The 21,268-nt window shown below is 36.9% G+C and overlaps 1 protein-coding gene across 1 annotated transcript in view; it reads left to right on the top strand.

Annotated features, from left to right (window-relative positions):
- The window catches only part of LOC149845121 (signal peptide peptidase-like 1), a 38,350-nt gene extending 17,309 nt beyond the window's left edge, over positions 1–21,041 (top strand). Inside the window, exon 5 of the mRNA XM_089995527.1 lies at positions 21,021–21,041. Coding sequence (XP_089851653.1) covers positions 21,021–21,026 — 6 coding nt within the window. The 3' untranslated portion in view covers positions 21,027–21,041. The remainder of the gene's footprint in view (positions 1–21,020) is intronic.
- Positions 21,042–21,268: the final 227 nt, after the last annotated feature.

Raw genomic sequence — 21,268 nt, 5'->3', positions numbered from 1 at the left:
TGGGCATAACCATCACTATAAGTCTTTTTTAACATGTTCATATAACATTGGTGACAACTTGATCCATCACTAATACTTGGTCCTTAAAAAAATAGTTTGACGGCCTATTTTGAGTTGTATTGATAGGATGCATCCAACATTTTGATAGTAGAAATTCTTAATAAATAACTTTGAAAAGAACATAACGATAACAACAATATTGAAGCATGACATAATCATTCACTTATTTTTAGCAATTTGCACATAAAACAACATAAAAAAAGCAACACCATTATGAATGCAAACATTGTTATGTCTATCAATACCATCATATCCGTCATTCATTACTTGAAAACACTACCACCATACCTATTTGTCTTATTCTGCCACCATTATCATACTCACACTACACCATTGCCATTACTATGAACTCCATTATTATTTTAAAAAATAAAAAGATATGCATTCAGTACTTAGGAGGTACTTGTGCACATGATAAATGGATGTTAACAAGGGAAATAAAATAAAAAGCATAACACCTACTTAATTGTATACAATGAAACCAAAGGAGATAGAAGAACTATCACTATATATGAAAATTAAAATGATCTAATATATCAAGTACACCTAATATATCACCATCAACATCCATGATATACCTTAGAAAACACCAATACCATAATCACCATTCACCCATTATTTATAATCACATATATTATCATCATATTCAATTTCATCAATAACATAATTACCATTGCCATCACCATACAAATTTACCTTCATCACACATAAGAAAGAACATATATATGTACACAAAAATATATGAATAGACAATGACAATTCCATAAAAACTATAAAATAATAAACCTAAACCCAATTAGTTTAACAGTGTATCTCATAACTTTTTTATTTATAAGTTCACAAATTAAATATAGTCCTTATGAAAAGTCAATCTAAGTAAGACAAAAACAACTAGAGTCTTTCAACCAGTCTAACTAATAATCTATAAATATCATACATTCTGAACAACACTCAACTCCTCTAAACTTGCAAAAAATATATAATATAACGAATAACTTCATTGTTATCAAACCAAAGTCCTCTTATTAGCAATTACTAATATAGCATGTTATGTACCTAACAAGTATTAAGATACTCCATTTTCATTGGAAAGCACTAGAATCCTGAGTGCTCTCACTTGCTCAACAAATTGTTCATTCAAAGGTTGCACTGCTATCATATCATTCTTTATTTGCACACATTTTTCTTAAGCTATTGTAGCTTTTCTTAGTGCCTCATTTATTGCTTATGTAGCTTTAATAGAGTTTGGTGCTTCTTGAAAAATAACTTTTGAATTGAGACATACCCCATATGTATACGTACACGCCCACGATGATCTAATCCTACAGCTTGAGCTAATATGTCATTATGCCCAACTTTATCTTTTGTATCCTTATGCATCCGAGATGCCAATTCCCTAATTTTAGGCTGAAGGTGATTCCTCTATATCATTTTACATGTAAATATAAATGAAAATCTTAGTATTAAAAAGATCTACAATTAGTGTGATACATATACTATTTTTTTATGGCTTTTTATTTATAGGTACTCCATATTTCTCTCATGTGAAACGATATAAATATCTACTAGAGTAAGATCCTTGCACTTTTTTGCTTTTTCTTAAAATATTTGTAGTAAAAAATTATAATGCATGTCAAAACATCTATTCATATCAATCTCACTCTTACCATTTCATGACCACGAGTGTAACTTTTTGTTCCACAAGTGTGAAGAACATCTGAATTTGCACGATTAGCTTTGTTTCTATTGCATGTAGCCTAGATTGGTCAACAAACACTTGTAATACATGTAGTAACATTTAAAAACACATATAATAAGTTAGGATGAATAAATAATTGATAATGAAGTACATGCTTGGCCTTTAGAAGAATTCCACCATTCCACAAAAGTTTTTTATTATTTAGGTACAACTCTAGAAGGCACAAAATTGACATCATAAGTTTCTTCATTCTCACCATCATCACCAGCATTAGACCACTACAAGAATTCTGCGGATTAGCGATGAATGCTATCCGACGCTAATTCATCGCAAATCCATCGTTGAACACTTTAGCGACGGATTGGCGATGACTTAGCGATGGATAGCGTCTGTCGCAATTCCTTGGTCGCTAATTAGCGATAGAACTAATCTGTCGCTACTTCACGATCGATTAGTGAATGTCATGATCTGTCACAAGTCTGTCGCTAAATAAGCACTAATTTGGTTTTGCTACAGATACATATATGTCGCTAATCCGTCATAAAAATTTAACGATGAATACGTATCCGTCTTTAAATTTTGTCACCAATTTAGCGATGAATTACATTTTGTCATAAAACATCGGTTGATTCAGTTTTTGAGACCGATAAATATCCATCACTAAATTGGCAACTGATATTATTCATCACCAAATACTGTCACCATTTTGTGACTGAATTTCTTCAAAAAGTCCATTGCTGAATATTAGAGACGGATAATATCTCTCACAAAATAAAAAAAATAAAACAATTTTGTTTGAAATATAAATATCGAGAAAAAATTTATCGTTATACAATTTATATAAGCTGTGTATAAAAGACAAAGTACACATAAAAATACATATAAAAAGTAGGTGAAACAAATTTAATTACCCAGTATAATCCTCACCAAGTTCTAATTAGTTATAAGTGAACATATACAAAGAGTTTCATTTGAAACAAGTACATGAAACAAATTTAACACATGAAGCTACTCCTCGCCAAGATTTAGAGCATCATCCTCTTCATTGTCTTGATCTGCCCCTCCATCAGCTCTTCTATGTCGATCATCTTCAACATCCTACAAGAGAACCAAAATGTTAGTATTGATAAATAAATTATATGCAATGCACCTAATCTAAGGCAATCAAAGTAACATGGCTGAATGAAACTAATGAAATATTATAGGAATATATGTATTAAAATCTAACGATATAAAACTAATGACATAAAACTTTAGATATGTATTGAAATAAACGTTATATGTACCTGATGGGCACTAGAGCTCATGTTGAAGACATACGAAGTTTTTCTGTCCCAAAAAAAGTTGCACAACTCATTTTGGATAAGGTTGGGAATGCCTTCATGTAAAAAGTCACACATTATGTTATGAAGAAGTTGGCGGACACCATCCCAAGAAATAGCAGTGTCAATCGAACACTGAGAGTTGATGCTTGCAGGAGAACTCTGAGAGCCTAGGCTGGAGGAGGCAACGACTGTTGTGGTATTTATATTACTCTCAAACCTGAACACACGACCTTTTTTGGGTTCACCGATTATAGTCACCCATACTGCAGGATCAAAAGGCGGATGCTGAGTGGAGTCACCGCCATATCGCTCTACTATCTGTTGCTCGTATGACTCCTATAAAGTAATGATTACGGTATGAATTAATAATTAAGAATTACAATATTTATAATAATGTAATTCATGGTAACTTGTATATTACAATGTTTATTAATACAATAAATACATATCGTTGTCGCTCTCGCCTTTCTGATACAAACTCTTTTGTGCTCTTACATTTATGTGTTTTAACAAACACATCCTTGTAAGACACAAGGTTTCCTTTTTTGGCTTCCTGCAAGGTTAAATGATAAAAAAATCAATTTAAAAGTATGTAGAAATACTTATAAACTTGACTATATATATTAATATATATATATATATATATTAATATATATATATTGATGAGTTACCATTTTCTTTTGGTAGCTTTCAAAAGTCCTAGAACTACCTGTGTGTAGATGGGCATCAGGCATTTTCGCTCGGTTCTGTGCAGCCTTTGTTGAGCGATTTCAAAATTCAAGGCTCGCCCACTTATGGCACATTGCATCCCAATAATTTATCCTGATAGTAGAAGGGTCATATATGGTCCTTCCACTGTAGTGGATCATCTATCCCACCAGTTGCTTTTATTGTTGCAGTCTTCATATTGCGAAGCATGTCGATAAATGGATTGGTAGCCACCTTCTGCCAGACTAGACTCACATCCTGCTCCTCCTTCACAGTCCCGAAGTGATTCAAAGCCTATAAATAATTTTAGAAAGTTAGTACACATGACTATAACAAAAAATTAAATATGAAACACATTAACTATGATAAACGATTGTATACCATGAATGAGGATCATAATCTGTCCAACACCTCCTTCGGGTACTCTTTCTATTGAGCGACTGGTCTTGGAAGATACTGAACTAGTAACTTCCTAATTTCTTGAATTACTTATTGTAGCTCGAACCTCACGCTGTATATGAATTGGTACACATTAATAATCGACTATCGATATACACTATTTATAAGATAAGTATTGGACAAGTGACAATGAAATACTTACGGTCGACTATCGATATACATTATTTCAATGAGTCGTCATGTGTCAATCTGAGAAGTCCCAGCATCCGTACGATTCTCTTGGACTGTTGTACAAAAATAAAAAAATTCATGTACACATTTTATCTACATGTTGAGTAAATAACTTTAACCATTATGAAACTATACATACCAACCAACGTTGACTCGTGAAGTGTATGAGTAGCTGGTGTAGGTGGGTCATGTGCAGGTGAAACATCATGTATACAACAATGAATTAGAAATTCACACAATACATATTTAAACTAATCAAGTATATAATTATTTAAATGATATACCTATCGAAGTTGTACGTGAAGATGAAGGTTGTACGTGAAGATGAAGGCCTTCACTTGGCCCTCAACCACTGCGACCTCCATGAACCATATTCTAACAATTAAAAATGTTATTTGGATCAGTTACATAACTGATCCAAATAACATGTGGAAGACCCATAATGATTTTCTTTGTTGGTTCATATCGCCGACCCCAATTGTTTTGGGATGAAGGCGTAGTTGTTGTTGTTGTTGTTTGTATCAATTACATAACTCTTGATCTTAGCATGACATGTATGAACATGACATGTGCATGAAATATAAAGATTTAAAGGTCCTACATGAATCAATTTTATAACTATGCATGAACTGTATGTACATGGAATGTAACATGATATGCAAGATATAATGTTAAAATAGATGGTATATATGAGAAAGTGATGTGGTATGTATTACAAGATATATTTCATTAGCTCGAGTATGCTTCTTCATCACTTGTTTGACTTTCATATTCCTCTTCTTTCTCCTCCTTTTCATCTTCTTCTTCATTGGGCGACCATCCACTTGGTATATCATTTGGATCACATTATTTCATATGTGTGCCATCGAACAATGAAGATACATGCAAACCATGTGTGACATCGTGACCATATATAAGAGAAGTCATACATATCATGTAATTGATAATAATCACCATCTTTAACAATCTCGTCTTCCTGCAACTGATCATACTTGGGGTATAGTTTAGACTTCACCTTGCAAACCGCCCACCATTCATTTCTATCTGAGTTCCTTATATTCGGATATGAAGTATAGTAAACTTGTTGAGCTTGCGATGCTAATATGAATGGTTCATATATTTCAAACATTGATTTATGATTCACCTCTATAATGCCTGAGGCTTTGTCGACTCTTGTTGTTGTGAGATCAAACCAATGACACTTGAATAAAGTTATCATGTTATTTATGCCTAAGTAAGACAACTGCATTATTTCTTCAATAACACCGTAGTAGTCAAGTTTATTTTTTACTGTAACTACTACCCTTGACACACATGCCACTATTCATCATTGACTTGTTTATACCGTAGTCTTTTGCATAAAATTGATAACCATTTATGGTGTACCCATTGTAGTTAAAGAACTGCAAACAAGACAGTGTGACTCTCACAACCATTCTACAATGGCTCATCAACATCTCTAAGTCAGTCATAAAATCTACTAGCTGCATCGTTTGGTGCTTCTTCCTCTACCCCAGTTGGTATATCACTAGGACCCATAGCATAACCCAGTTCTGGTCCAGCGACATCAAATATCAAATCCACATATGGATTATCATGCACCACGTCTACCCGTGCGTCAAAATTGTTTCAAAATTCTTCACAATGAAGCATCTAATTCTGATAACCACTGACAAAACCCTTCCTATATAGGTGATGTCTAACGCCATGAGGTTCTATAAATTGATTGTTCTTACACATCGTGTAGGGGCAACTGATCCGATCAGTGTGATCCATTGTACTGACACTTGTCGTTGTAAATTTAATAAAATGTCAACACCATTCATATATTCAAGCGATACGTCATTATCAACTATCATATGGTACATCCATTTACGATTTGTAGCCATTTTATTCTATGATGTTACAGATATTATCTTAACCAGTTAAAAGAGAATCATAATAATGTTGTGATGAAGAAAATATCTAATTTATCATGCATTGATGGTGTATGTAATGATTTTATATATATGTATATATATATATATATATATATATATATATATATATATATATATATATATATATATATATATATATATAATGCCATTCACCTCAAAATGATTTCTGATGAAATTAAATATGTAATGTCTGCAAGAGTCATAAGAACAAAATCATACCAGTGCTCACAGAACAATAAAATTGTTCAAGCTTTACTAATTCATATAGAACTACAAGCACATGTAATTCTATTTGTAATAGCACCACTTTATAGATAAGGCTAACGTTATTTCAGATGAAGTATTCATAACAAATTTTATGTTCCAGTCATTTTCGGTATTGATGGCAAGAGCCCAAATTTTCATATGAAATCCCTGCTCTTGTGGTTGATTGAATCTATTTCATACTCTTCGATAGAAAACTATAACGAACCCCTTTCATCTAGGTAGGGTGCTAGTGAAGCGGGGAGAGGGTTTGAAGATGTAGCAAACAATTGATTGAGAGAGGGAAGGTTGGGTCTGAAAACGTGGTTATGGGTTGTTGCCATCCATCTGGTTTTAGAGTGGCCACTTTGATTCATCACGAGAAGTGTAGGTGGGTGGTTGAGGCTGAAACAACCCAACCACCACCGACTAGCGCAACCGACGAAAGCAGTCACCGACCTTCTGTTCCTTCTTCCTTGTATCCTCCAGCCAACCAGAGTCGTTCTCATCGCTTTTGTCGGAACACCCTCGACGGAACCTCGAAGCTAGTGGTTCCTAGGTAAAACCCATTTTTCTCTTCTTTCTTTGTTTCTCCTTTCTCTTTTCGGCAGTCGAAAGGGTTGCCTTCTGCATTGCCTTGTCAGCTTGATAGGGGTTGACCCCTACTATTTTTATCATCCTGCGAGGGTTGCCTTCTTCCTACGCAGAGCTTGTCAGGCAGGAGCAGACCCTTGCCTCTCCTTGGCATCATGTCAGTAGGGGTTTTCTCCTGTCGCATGGTTCTCGACAAGCTCCTTGCCTCTGCTACATTGTGTCAGGCAAGGGTTATGCTCCTGCCTTTGTTGCCCTGGCAGGTAGGGTGCAGAACCCCCTGTCTCTGCTGCCCTTAAACTTCGTCACAACTTCATGATGGATGAGTGATAGAATTTTTCTTTCGCTACTCTGTCGCTAATTTGCGGTGGCGTTTGAGATGGATTGTTTTTGTCGCTAATTTGTTGCTACTTTTTTATATAAAATGGTCAACTAGGGTGGCCAACTAGGGCGTGAATCATATAGGGTTGCCCTGCTGGATAGCAGGGGTATCCTTTTACATTGTCGGTTCTTTTTTTTGTTCTCTTGGTCTGGATTCAATTCTAATGAGTATATATATATACATTTCATTAGAATTAGGTACCTAAATGTGTGTGCCATCATTGTGTTGATGCACGGGCAACGTGCAACCTTAGGGTGTTGTCCAAACTTATTTTGAACTTTTTAGAGTGTCGCTTCAAAGTTTTTGCAAATCAGGTCACCGAAGTTTATTTTTGTTTTTATCGCTCATATGCGAGATCGTATTTAGATAAGTTGGTCATTGTGTGTGTAGCGGTAGCATTCTCTCCTTATGAGAGGGACGAGTAGATTGTATCGTGTAGCGCTTGCATTAGACTTTCAAGACTTCGAGCTTCATTTTACTTTTTGTCACATCGAAAGGGTAGGATTCCTAAACTAAAGTTTTAGAATGCTATTCATATTGTATGATAGAAATCTAAATTTTAGAATTGTATTGTTTTGCCTATATAAATGTGCATTGTAGGTCAGTAGTTGAACTAATTGCACGATGTTTAGTGCTAAGCATCGCATGCGGCTAAAAAAATATCGTGCTTGTCGACGGCGGCAAGTTGGGAAAGGGGACGAAAGGCAGAGGGTTCCGGCGTCGCTCGCAGGGGGAGAATTTTGTGCCCTAGTTGGCCGTTTTATATTTTAAAGTAGCGACGAAAATATTTCATCTCAAACACCGCCGCAAATTAGCGATGGAGTAGCGACAAAAATTTTTTGCCGCTCGTCCATCGCAAAGTTGCGACAGAGTTTGAGACAGTATGTTTCCGTTGCTAATCCGTCACTAATTAGCGATGGATTTTGAGATAAAAAAAATTCATCACTAATTCTGCAACTAATTTCAATTTTAGGGATGACTAGTTTTCTCTAGATAATCCGTCGCAAATTTGCAATGGAAATAATCCGTCATATTTTTTTGTCGCTAATTAACGTTTTTTTTGTAGTGTACTAAAGTATATATATTTTTTTTTGGAAGAGAGTAATCCCAATGTTTCCACATAGTATTCGATTTTGATATGAACCATGACTTTATGCATTCATTAAGATAAAATTTCATCTAAACAAGAACAACTATTATAACATGCCAACATTCAAATTATTTTAGTGCACAAAAAATAAAGTTTATATACATTAATGAGACTCTACGTATCGTCCTTATTTGTTTGTGGTATACTCTTCCAATCAGGATAGTCAAGAGCCTATCATCTTTTCAGTCTACCTACGCCGGTAGACCTTTTTTGTCATGTTCTTCTTCACATTTTGCAACAATTACTTCCTCTTTATTCTCACTATATGAGACAATTAATTTATTTTGGTTCTCAGTATCCAGGACAGTTAATTCTTCTTTGTATTCAGAGTCTGATATGTGTCTATCATCTTCCGACAATTGTGGTTCTTGTGTTGCCTGTGCCCATGGGCCATCTTTATTTCCTTGTTCTTTTTATTAAAAATCTGGATCAATTAGTGCACTAATCACCTCATTAGCTTTATCTCTAACGTATGTTGAAAGGTGAGGTGAGGGGCACTCCATTGGCAAGTGGCATTTGAATCAGATGATGCAATCCATAAAGAGACACTACATTAGTTGTACTTTAAAATTTTTACATCTATATATGTGTAATATTTTCTCAATGGATCTTCATGCCCCACATTTTTATATATATATTAACAAAATAAAAAAAGTAATTAATAATAAAATAACAATTATCTCTAAATGTAAAATCTCTGACCCCATTGAGGAAACACGACTGCACCTAGGTACACTAACATTAATATGAAATAATGAAGCTTATAATATCATTTTTGCCTTTCAAGGTTACATGCTGGATATGACAGCCAAAAATATGGACTACCAACCAAAAGTTTGTGACTTTTTTATGCTAATCGATAGCAGAATAAGATTAGATAGACAATATGAAATTTCAATTTATCTCAGTAATCAGTGCATCATTAATATCAAAAGAAAACTACAGACATGCATACACACAAACACGTGTAAAAACACATGCACACACGCAAATAAATCTCAGTGCATTAAAACTTCCAGAGACAAGCATGCAAATAAATCCCAGTGCATTAAATATTAACGATCACAGGTAAAACAAGGATGAAATTACAATATAATCAGCATGGAGCGAACTTATTGAGACTTATGACAAAAAAATGCCCCTAAATAAAAAAAAAAACAAATCACTACTAGCGATTTTCTGTGTTTAGTTAACAAGACCAACATGTAGATTAAGAAAAGAGAACAAAACCCACAAAGCAAAGAGACCCCTTGAAAGTTCCAACCAAAGAAAAGAGCACGATTATCCGTTTCATATACAATCGGTACTGAAACCATTAAAAAATCTTTAATGCAGAAAATACACAAATTTCTAAGGTTTTACATAGAAAACGTGTATGCAACGTCATTGATGACCATGATTGAGTTTGTTTAACTGATATTTACCCAGGACTCAGCTGATTTTAAACGGACAGTATCTTCATTTGGCCTTTTTTCCATGAAAAGGGAAGGAAATCTTATTTAAATAAAAATAGCATCACAGAAAGTCTACAAAGGGAGCTGAGACCTCCTATATTCATGAAGAATGACACAGGAACTAAGGTAATCCTCACTAATGCCATCCTATTAACTTATCATTCGCCCAAATGACTTAAAGGTAAAAATGTGGTAATTAACCACAATCCTTACGTTCAAAATTATGCCCACATGATTCACAAATAAGTAACCATCTGGATTTGTCCGCATGATTCACAATAAGTATGACCACTTAACCTTGTTGATTGATAAGGTAATGGCCTAATAGGAAAACACAAGCAGTCCTTTGATCTGCCAAAGGGAATCCTCAAATTAGGTTTTTAGATGCTTGCAATTTGCCTTGAGTTACTATAATCATTATCTATACAGAGAGTTTGACATGAATCGTAACACTCATCAAATGTCAAATCCTATAACGACCAGAAACGATGTTTTTCATCAGTATATATATATATATATATATATATATATATATATATATATATAGAGAGAGAGAGAGAGAGAGAGAGAGAGAGAGAGAGGTGCTTAATGAAGTATGCTTAATGGGTTTTGCTGCTCTTCCCTTATTTTTTCGCAGTTTGGACCCCATAAATGTGTTGGGCATGGTCAATTTACGAGGAATCCACACGTGGATCATGTGTTTTCCATAAAAAAAATGATATTTGGAGCTTCAAAAATTTACAAAAATTTTGGACCATTGGTTTTTCAAACCTTATAAAAACTCACCCATGTATCAGAATCGAACACTTTCAGAGCTGAACCCTATAAAATCAAGTAGATAGATCACATTTTTATGGTCAGAATTAAAAAATAAAACTAAAAAAAATCTGAAAAACCCATTAAGCACCAACCCATTACTCTCTCTCCCTATATATATATATATATATATATATATATATATATATATATATATATATATATATATATATATATATAACTTCCTCCTTTCCAGCACTGAACTCCAAAGGTGAAGACGAATGACGAATTACAACAAAAACAGAGCAAGAAAACATCTCATTTTTCAGGATTAAACTCTTACAAAAAGAAAACTTTTTCTGTTGCCCCTTTCATTTACAATTAAACCATTCTGCATATCCTCAAGGGCCTCAACTCTCAAGCGTACTAGAAGTAGAATTAGGAAGGCCAACGACAAAATACATTAATAAAGTCCCCGCCTTAAAATAGATAAAGAAAATAGAAAATTAGTGGCTCACTTGTAACCCCACAATGGCAGCAAGGACTTTGTTCTTTAGGATTACTCTCAACCAGGCACAAAGCCTACCCACTAAATATTGCACCAAACGCACTCGCTCCTGAGCCAAAATACCAAATTAAACGTGCTATAATCATTACACAACCCCAAGAGAACAAGAAAAAACAACACCCACAGGAGAATATCCACAACAAAATCACAGACTCTCGAGCTCTGTGAAAGTCTTCCAATAGAAGAGAAAGCAAAATGGAATCTCCAAACACCACCAACGATTATAAAAAGAAGAAAAAAAGAGGACCAAGTAGAATTGAACGACTGCTAAAAATTTGTATAACGTTTTCAATGGGATAAATCCCAAGCACTGTTTCGAATCCATAACTTCGATTAACCAAAACTATTTAGATCATGCTGCACATTGTAGGAGAGAGAGAGAGAGAGAGAGAGAGAGAGAGAGTCTGCAACGACCCGATGATCAAAGTCGAGCTGCTTCAAGGGCGTCTGCTAGACTCAGGGATAGGGTTGCATAGAGGAGAAGGATTATAGCGGCAGAGGGAAGGAAAAGGAATTGCTCGCTCTTTCCTTTTTTTCCCCAACAAATTAACCATATGATGAGGCGGGAAATCAAACAGACTTATCTCTACATGTCCTTCCAACTATTCCCACCTTTTTTGACGTTTTTTTTTATTTTATTTTGGTAACTACAAACCTGGACGTTGAATCTAGCCAAATAGATCAGTTCTGTTGGGAGAAACTGCCAAAGAATTTCTCCCAACAATGAACTCTATTGCAAAATGGTGACTGCCCCTACTAACCGTCACCACTAGTTATTTTTGGCGTAGTGATTCTCTCAAAACGTGTGAGACAAAGAGTCTTATTCAACTGTGGACGTAAGCATTCAAGTGCCAAACCACGTTAAATCATTGTGCGACGTGTGAGCTTTATCAGGATGTTAATTAATACTGTTTAGAGGTATCGATAGGGTTGGGTTTTATCTTGGCCTGAGGGATGTCAATGGATAGGATTTTATCCAATATCCGACAGCATTTAGTTGCATTTGGTAAAGCCAAAATCATATTCGAATATAGTTGGATGTAGCTATGGTTTTGATTTTTTGATATCTGAAACTGATTGCATGTAAAAACTGAATTTGGTGTGAGCTTTTTACCATCTGAATCTGAATCTGAATCTGAATCCGAATCTGTTTAGCCAATATTCTATTAGTAGGATTTGGTATTGACCGGTTCCAATCCCAAGGCAACATACAGAAAGGCAACTGAAGCTCATGGTGTGCTTCAAATGTGGAACGCCCAACTGCACATTGATTTGGTAAGAATCATAATTAAGTTTCGGGAAATTAAAAGCAGTTGGCACATGCAGCACGCCCATGCCTAGAAAGCTAACCAATTTTGATGAAATTACAGTTAAGTGATCTCATTTAGTATACAAGGATGACAAGAATTCGTTACCTCTTTCAGGGCTGCAACTAATTCATTGCAAAATCTTGTGCCACCCTAGATCTTGGTTTCAAAAGCTTCATCTCACTACAAGTCTCTCCTCCTCATTCTCTCTCATTTCACTACCCAGCACTTTACCACAATCACTTGCCGTATTGAGCAGTCTACTTCCCTTCCAATGATGACAGACGGTGAACTTTAGATCACCGGCAGTAGGAGCAAGAGCAACCAATAATCTACGTGTCCTGATCACTTTAACTCAATGGGCCACCCATTACCATCGTTCATCCAGCAGTTCTAATTGGACATAGTTTGATTCCTTTGATATAAGGAGGAAAAAACGAGGGAGGATCAGATGCAGCATCATACTAAAAGTGTGCAATCATATTGCACCTGATCCACCAGTTGGAAAAAACAGTTGCAAGGTGTCAAGCCAGAAGCTTGTTTAGCCTCCACCGCCAAAATCAAACCCTAATTATGTGACTGAAAATCCTCAAGGATTGAGAGCCAATCCCACAAGATGGGCATGCGAACGGGTTTTCGGCTTATGGGTGATGGGGAATCTGCGAACCCTTCCATCACTTGTCTTCCACACATGAACGCCACCATGATTTGGCAATGCCATGAGAGTCCTGTTTGACAACGCGTTGAGCTATGCCACTTAGACGCTCTCTGAATTCCTGCTCCTATCTTTTACCCCAAGACGGCCAGACCTTTCCAAGTTCCAAAAGTTGTGTGACTCGATTCCAGGTGTCAACGGGTCGGACCCCTGCCAAATTCCGCCTAAGTAATATATGTATTGGGGTCTGACCGGATTTTTCATTAAAAAAGAAAAGAAAAGTTTTAGGCATGTATTTGTAATATTTTAAAAGTTTAGAATGTGTTTGTAAATAAAATAAAAGTTAGGTGTGCTTTTGTAAAACATTTCAAAAAAAAAACGCGATAATAACTAATTACAGACCCGCCCCACACCCGGTAAATCAATTTCAGATTTCCTGTCAAATATGTGTTCAAAACTAGATCAAATCCAGCACGTTTCCACTTTTTTTTATTCTGCAAGACCATTGATTGGGATCCAACACATTTTCTTGGATAAAGACCTTAAAACAAAATCAGGTCATGCAATCAAATTGGGTTCAAGCTCGTGTGGTCAAGACCTTTTTTGGATTTGAATTCTGATAAGGATCAACATTTTATTCAAATCTATATTTGAATCCAAATTAGTTTATTATAATTTTCACGTGTAAATTGTTTGTTTCCATCCACCACTGGCCAGTCTACTGCATTTAGTAGGGGGTGGGCAATGGGCCAGGCGGCCCAATAGGCCAAGTCGACCTGACCCACCATGGGTCGGGTTTGGGTCAAGGTTTTAGGCCCGAGCCCATTAGCTATTGGGTCGAAGCCCGGCTCGTTATATAGGTGGACATGGTTCAGGTGGATTTGTGGGTTTTCGGCCTGGCTCAACGGGCCTGAGCCATTTATTAAATTTTTAATAATCTAAAAATTAAAATTTTAATCAATTAAATAGTAACTTGATAACTATTATTTTTTACCTAATTATTTGCAAAAAAAATTATGAAAACTAGAAAGATAATTAGTTGGGAACATGGGAACATATTATTAATTATTTACTATTTACCTAATTAGTTGAACTAATTTTAAGAAAAAGAGAAAGATAATTTTATGGGACTGAGTTTATTTGGAAGGATTAAAATATCAATGGATTGAAGAAACATGTTGTGTTGCATAGGAGGACTGGAATTTAAGATGACGCTTTTATGTTATTTTGGAAAATAAATGTTGATTTGCATAGGAGTAATGGATTGAAGATAATTGTTAGTTCAAATGCTATGCCATGAACAAAATATTGTTATGAACTTTTGATTTGGATACTTAAAACATTATCAATGTGAAATTTTGAATTTTATGTTTTTTATTTAATTTTTTTTAGTATTCTAATTAATAATTAATTTATTAATTTTATTAAAAAATAACCTATAAATGGGTTTGGGCCTGGCCAAGCCCGGCCTGCTTCACATTGGCTCATTGGGCCATTGGGCCAATGGGCTGGATCATGGGCTGCTCTTCAAACCTGAGCCCGTTAAGAACCGGGCCAAAACCCGGTCCCTTAGTAAACAGGCCAAGCCATCTCCTTGGCCACACTTAAAGCTCAACAGGCTGAGCTCTCAATGGGCCCGGGCTGGGCCGGCATGGTCCGATACCCACCCCTAACATTTAGTATCATCACATAAATGAGATCCAGAATTTGCTGCACTGGATCATAATATCTGAATTCGGATTCAGCTTTATTGCTTAAACCCCGCGATTAGGTTTAGGTCAACTATATTTACATATATAGATAGAGAGAGAGAGAGAGAGAGAGAGAGAAGTGGCCGGAAGAAGAGAGAGAGATAAACATCAGAAGTGGCGGGAAACTGTGTGAAGAGTCCCCAGAGGGCGAGAGTTCATCGTGTACCCGTTTTTTGTGCTTGCTTTTTTTAGCTTTCTAATACGAATAGGGAACCGCATAAAAGTTGAGCAAGCGCGTTTTCGAGGGGAGGATGCACCGGGATGTCAATCCTGTGTGGTAAATGATTCAAATATTGTTCCTCCCATATTTGTTCAAGGCTTTTTCTTCTTCTTCTCTTTTCTCTCCCTTTTTGTGTTTCTTTGCTTCCGTTCTGGTCTGGATATGGTCTTACACATCCTTCTCAATCGCTTATTCTTTCAGTGTAACTATTAATACTCTCTCTCTCTCTCTCTCTCTCTCTCTCTCTCTCTCTCTCTCTCTCTCTCTGCATTTGTGTGTGTATATATATATATATATATATATATATATATATATATATATATATATATATATATATATATATATATATATATATATATTTTGCATGTGCATGTGCACGTATATCTGTGTGTTTGTTTACATTTTTGGTTTCCTGTATCGTCTATTCCTCTGTGTTTTTCCTAATGTCCATTGCTTTTTTATTTTGTACTCCGCTTTTGTATGGCAATGAAGATTAGAAGGTTTCATTTGATGATGTTACCTCATCCTCGGTTACCACAAGGTGATGATCCGTTTGCCCAACTGTCTGACGTGCCTGATGTGTCATCATACGCCTCCTTTGAATGGACCAACTCGGACTGGGTCCGATGGGCCCCTGGCAGCCCTACCAGAACTCATCAGGAGGGTCAAAACAGTGATAACGATGCATTGGAATCTATCTTTTTTGAGCCTGAGCTGTTTGGTCCTCAAGTCTTGTCTGCAGAGGGTGAAACTCTTCTCTGTAATTTTCTTGAGACGATAACCTCTCTACAAGATAAAGAAACCATACCTGAGCTGAACATGCAAAAGAAACTAGGATTGCCTGTTCATATACAAGAGAAGCAGCTGCACGTAGATGAATCTCCAAGTGAGTTGGTTTCTCCTAGTGTGGAGGAACTCGTCCATCATTGTAAATCGTTTGCTGATAGCCTCAATATTCAATCTGTCCAACTGAATATAGGGAGTGATATTGAGTTGCAGACGAAGCACACTTGTGAATTATTCTGTGCGAACAGTCTCGATAACAAAATACTTAGGGAGGAGATTCACATTGAAGCAAATACTAGTAATGTAGACAACCTTGAGATGCAAATGAATTCAGCAAGCTTTCTACAAGGTCAGGGTACTAACATCGAGTTGAATATGAAAAAGGAAGTGGGATTGCCTGTACATGTACAAGAGAAGCAACTGCATCTAGATGAATATCTAAGTCAGTTGGGACCTGATCATTTGGAGGAACTTGTGCTGCAACCGAGCCTGGTGATTGCACAACATGGGCAATTACTTGCTAATAGCCTAAAACCACCAGCTAGCCTGCCGAATATGGAAACTGATGCTGAGTTGAAGATAAATAACACTACTGAATCATGTACGAACAGTCTCTATACAAAGATGCTTAGAGAGGAAATTCACATTGATTCAAATGCTAATCTTGTGGAGAAGCTTGTGATGCAACCCAGTCTAGTAAGTCCATATCATACAAAATCGCTTGCCTCTCTCTCTCTCTCTCTCTCTCTCTCTATATATATATATATATATATATATATATATATATAATCTAAGTGAGTTGAGCTGTGATTATGTGCAGGAACTCCTTGCGGGCGCCCATCATAGTAAATCAGTTGCTAATAACCTCAACATACAAGCTACTCCATTGAATGTGGGGACTGATCTTGAGTTGCAGATGAACAACACTACTGAATCACACGCAAATGTTCTCGATATGAAGATACTTAGAGAGGAAACTAACATTGAATCAAACCCTAACTATATAGACAACCTTGAGGTGCAAATGAATCCAGCAACCTTTTGGCAAGGTCAGGATACTAACCTGGGGTTGAATATTAAAAAGGAAGTGGCTTTGCCTTTACATGTACAAGAGAAGCAACTGCATGTAGAATCTCTAAGCAATTTGGGACCTGATCATTTGGAGAAGCTTCTAGCACAATCAAGCCTGGTGATTGCAGAACATTGGGAATTACTTTCTAACAGCCTAAAACCAGCATCCAGTACGCCGAATGTATGGACTGATACTGAGTTTCAGATGAACAATACTACTGAGTCATTGATAAAGATGCTTAAAGATGAATTTCACATTGATTCAAATGCTAATGATGTGAATAACCTTGAAATGCAAGTGAGTCCAGTAAATCCCCATCATAATGATTTGCCTGCCACTAGCCTGGAAACACCAACTAGTTTACAAGAAGTCAAGGATAATCTTGAGTTGCAAACAAGAAACGTGGAATCAAGTCTTGATCATGTTCAGGAACTTGTGGTGCAGGTGAATGAAGAAATAAAAAACAATGAGCCACTTGTGAATAGGCTTGACATGACAGAGAGCCTGCAGTATGGGGAAAATGGTGTTAAATTTCAGGTGGTACAGATCATAGGATCTCCAGTGGCTCAACTCAAGAACCACATATATAAAGAGGAAACTCGTCATGGTGTATCAAGTGCTAATCTTGTGCAAGAGAAGGGAAATCAGCCAAGTCACCAGTTGGGATCACCCAAGAGTAATCTGGGGGAGAAGGGTCTAACTTCAGAACACCATCAAGAGATCCTTGTTGAGACCCAATGCAAAGAGCTCATTGGTAGTGTCAGGGCAGAAGAATCTGCAATTGATCCCCTTGCCCAACAAAACAGTGAACCGCCCATGTTTCCAAAACAGGGTCCACTGAAAGATATAGCGGACTTGCACAATTGCATACCCTACTTCCTCTTTGAGAAGCGATTAACGCATAGCGACACTGATAAGAGTCTCTGTAGATTGGCGGTGCCAAAATCTGCCGTGCGCAAAAACTTTAGGCCTCCCATGTTTTCTGAAGAAGAAATCAGTAAATATGACAGTGATGGACTTGAAATCTCTACCTTTGATCATAAAGGGGAAGAGTACAAGATGAAGTTCAAGCTTTGGAGGTCTTGTGGCACTTATATTCTACTGGGGAAGTGGAAAGAATTTGTGCAGAGCAACCAACTGGAGAATTTGCAAAATCGAGTCGGTGTCTGGGCTTTTCGCCATTCCCACACTCAGCAAATTGCTTTCATGATCACAGTTCTTTGATCGATTGCTATATTTTATCTTGTTTCTCTGTGAATCTTTTCAGCTAAAGTTAACTTGTTGCACTTAAGCATTCTATGTTTCAACACTTGAACATGTCTTTTTTTTTTAAAGAAGAAAATTTGTATTGATGTAGCAGTTGAGATCACGCGAGTCGTATAGACGGGTGTGATGAGGCATCACGCCCGCTATAACAGAATTACAAAAGAAAATGCCCCTAACAGATCAGGGTACCTCAGGACCCAGCAAATAGCTGAAACAGTTAATATAAACAGGAACAGAGAACAATTAACAGGGGTGAAATGCCCAGATGTTGTAGTCCCCGAATGACCCTGCAAACCCACTAAATGTTCGCACTATTTCTCCCTATCCAGTCAATCGGACAACCAGGCCATGTTCTACAGGCTCTGTCAATAACTTTCCATCTTAACAGGCCTTTGAAGGCAGCATGATTGTTGTGGAGGCCCCTGAATACACACTGGTTTCGTTCAGTCCAGATTAGCTTCCAAGCCGTTAATTAGCAACCAGACTCTCGAGATGAATTTCCAGCGTTTACCTTTTTGGTTCAGGTGTCCTGCGACTAAGATGTCCCTTGGGAAGATGACACCGTGTCAAATAACATTAAAGTCTGGTTCAATATGTGTCTCATGTAGTCACATTTCTAATACAAGTGGGAGAGTGATTCACACATCGACTTGCTAGGGATAGCCCTCTCCTCTTTAACTTAGATTCTGTATTTGACCTTCCCATGTAGAATCTGCCAACCCATGGGTGTTCCTCTAAGAGGAAGGCATCCCCACAACTTCCTTTTTGGAGAGCCATTGTGCCATCGAGCTGCCCAAAGCTTTGTAAAGAGAGGAGGTTTGAAATGTGCTGTCGCTTATTATTAACATCCACAGTGCTTCATCTTCCTGCTGCGCAAGCAAGAGGTGTGACAATTGGCTCATAAGGGTCGACCACTGTTGGAAGATCAAATCCGATGGGTTTCTTCGCAGCACTATGTCCCAAGTGCCTTTGGATGGTGACCTGACCTCCCCAACCTTTGAGAATTTCCCTTTTGTCGCTTCATAGAATCATGAAATGTGTGTCTAAGTCTTTCATCACCTCACCACCAATCCTACAAAAAAACAAAGTGGTCTTTTCATCGCATACAGCCACTCGAACACCCCTGACAGAAATCAGCAAGAATCGTATCTCATCCCTTTCAAATCCCAGAGCCCCTCTTTCATTTCTGATTTTCAGACCAGTTCCAAGGTCATCCCATGAGATCATATTTTTCAGTAAATATGTCTACAGTCTTGCCCTCCATTATGCAAATCATCCACAACTATTTTGTAAAAAGTCCCTTATTAAATTTATGCCTAAACCCTTACAGCCACTCACCAATGAAGTGGAGGTACCCTCGAATTTGCTTGACCAAATGAATATCTTAAAAATAGCTAGAAGACACTCTTTTACTTTTTTGGCAACCTAAAATTAAATTTGCAGAAAGTGCAGCACCATAGGAGAAATATTGAACCTTACCAGGTTTAAGCGTAGCAGTCGTGCAGCACAGGTCCAGATCTTCTCCCTAACCCAATCCTCCAACTTGCTCCAATGCATCTCCCTTGATACGCCCAAGTGCAAAAATTAGCCCAAGTACTTTATTGAGAGGGATCCAACTCCTGAACAGGTCAATTGTATCATTCTTGGAAGTAGAGGTCTAGACTGACAGGAAATTAAAATTTTCTTAGGACACTTAGGTCTTTCCATGTTGCGTTTGAAATGGGACTGAACTTGATAGTTAGATGGTAGTATTGCAAACATCTTGGCCAAGAGGTCCTGGGTTTAAGTCTTACTCTTACCTATCAAAGAAGAAGAAAAACTTGGCTTCTGAGCAAGGGTGAACAACTGCATTATAAGTGCCAAATGCTTCTTGAGATTGAGACATTCTAAGAGGTATGAATAGACTTTATTATGGTTGTGATCATTGTTCTTTCTGAATAAATACACATACTTGAAGGTATGACTACACAAAGCAAGTGTCCAGACACTAGTATTTTCTCCTTTCAATCTTGTATGGTTTTTGCTATCTTGTATTTCGGTCTATAGAGGCTCCTAAATGAAACAAGCTGCTTGGTTGTTTCTGGCTCGTAACAAAGCTCACATTCAGTTTGATATCATCTTGCTATATTTAATGATCTGAGCTGGAGCAAGTGATGCTTCTTTTTCACTCATATTCTTTGAAAAAGAAAATCTATAGATTTACTTATGATGAGCTTGAAAGCTCAATTCTTCCCCTTGTCTATCTTAAAATGTCATTTATTTCTGCCCCAACTCGAGTTCCACTCATGCTCATGATGGGGGTGAGCTTAGGTTTGAGTTTGAGCTCAAGTGAGCCAAGGCAAGGCAAGGCCACTTCTTTACCACCCCTAGGGTTTCTAATCTCAGGCATCAATATTAGTTTCTCTCTGAATATTCAAGTTGCCACTAAATCCTCTTATGATGTTAAACTTTGTGCAGGGTTAGGTTTTTGAAGACCGCATTTCATCAACTTGTCTGATCATTGAATCAAGGTAATTTTGTCGTTGGCATGGGCTTACACCAAGATGACTTGTGTGAGGGTGAATGGTGAGGTTTGCAAAAGAGCTTCATGCATTGAAGTTCTGGAGGCGACCCATATATGGCATCTATCATTTAGAAGGTGAGGCTAAGGTGTTGATATTAATGGTTAATCAACAGTCAATGTGGTCTTAATGTGGTGTTAGTTT

The sequence above is a fragment of the Nuphar pumila genome, chromosome 2, assembly GCF_984573655.1.
Source record: "Nuphar pumila chromosome 2, dmNupPumi1.hap1.1, whole genome shotgun sequence".
Classification (NCBI taxonomy): Eukaryota; Viridiplantae; Streptophyta; class Magnoliopsida; order Nymphaeales; family Nymphaeaceae; genus Nuphar; species Nuphar pumila.
This window is presented reverse-complemented; position numbering and strand designations above follow the sequence as displayed.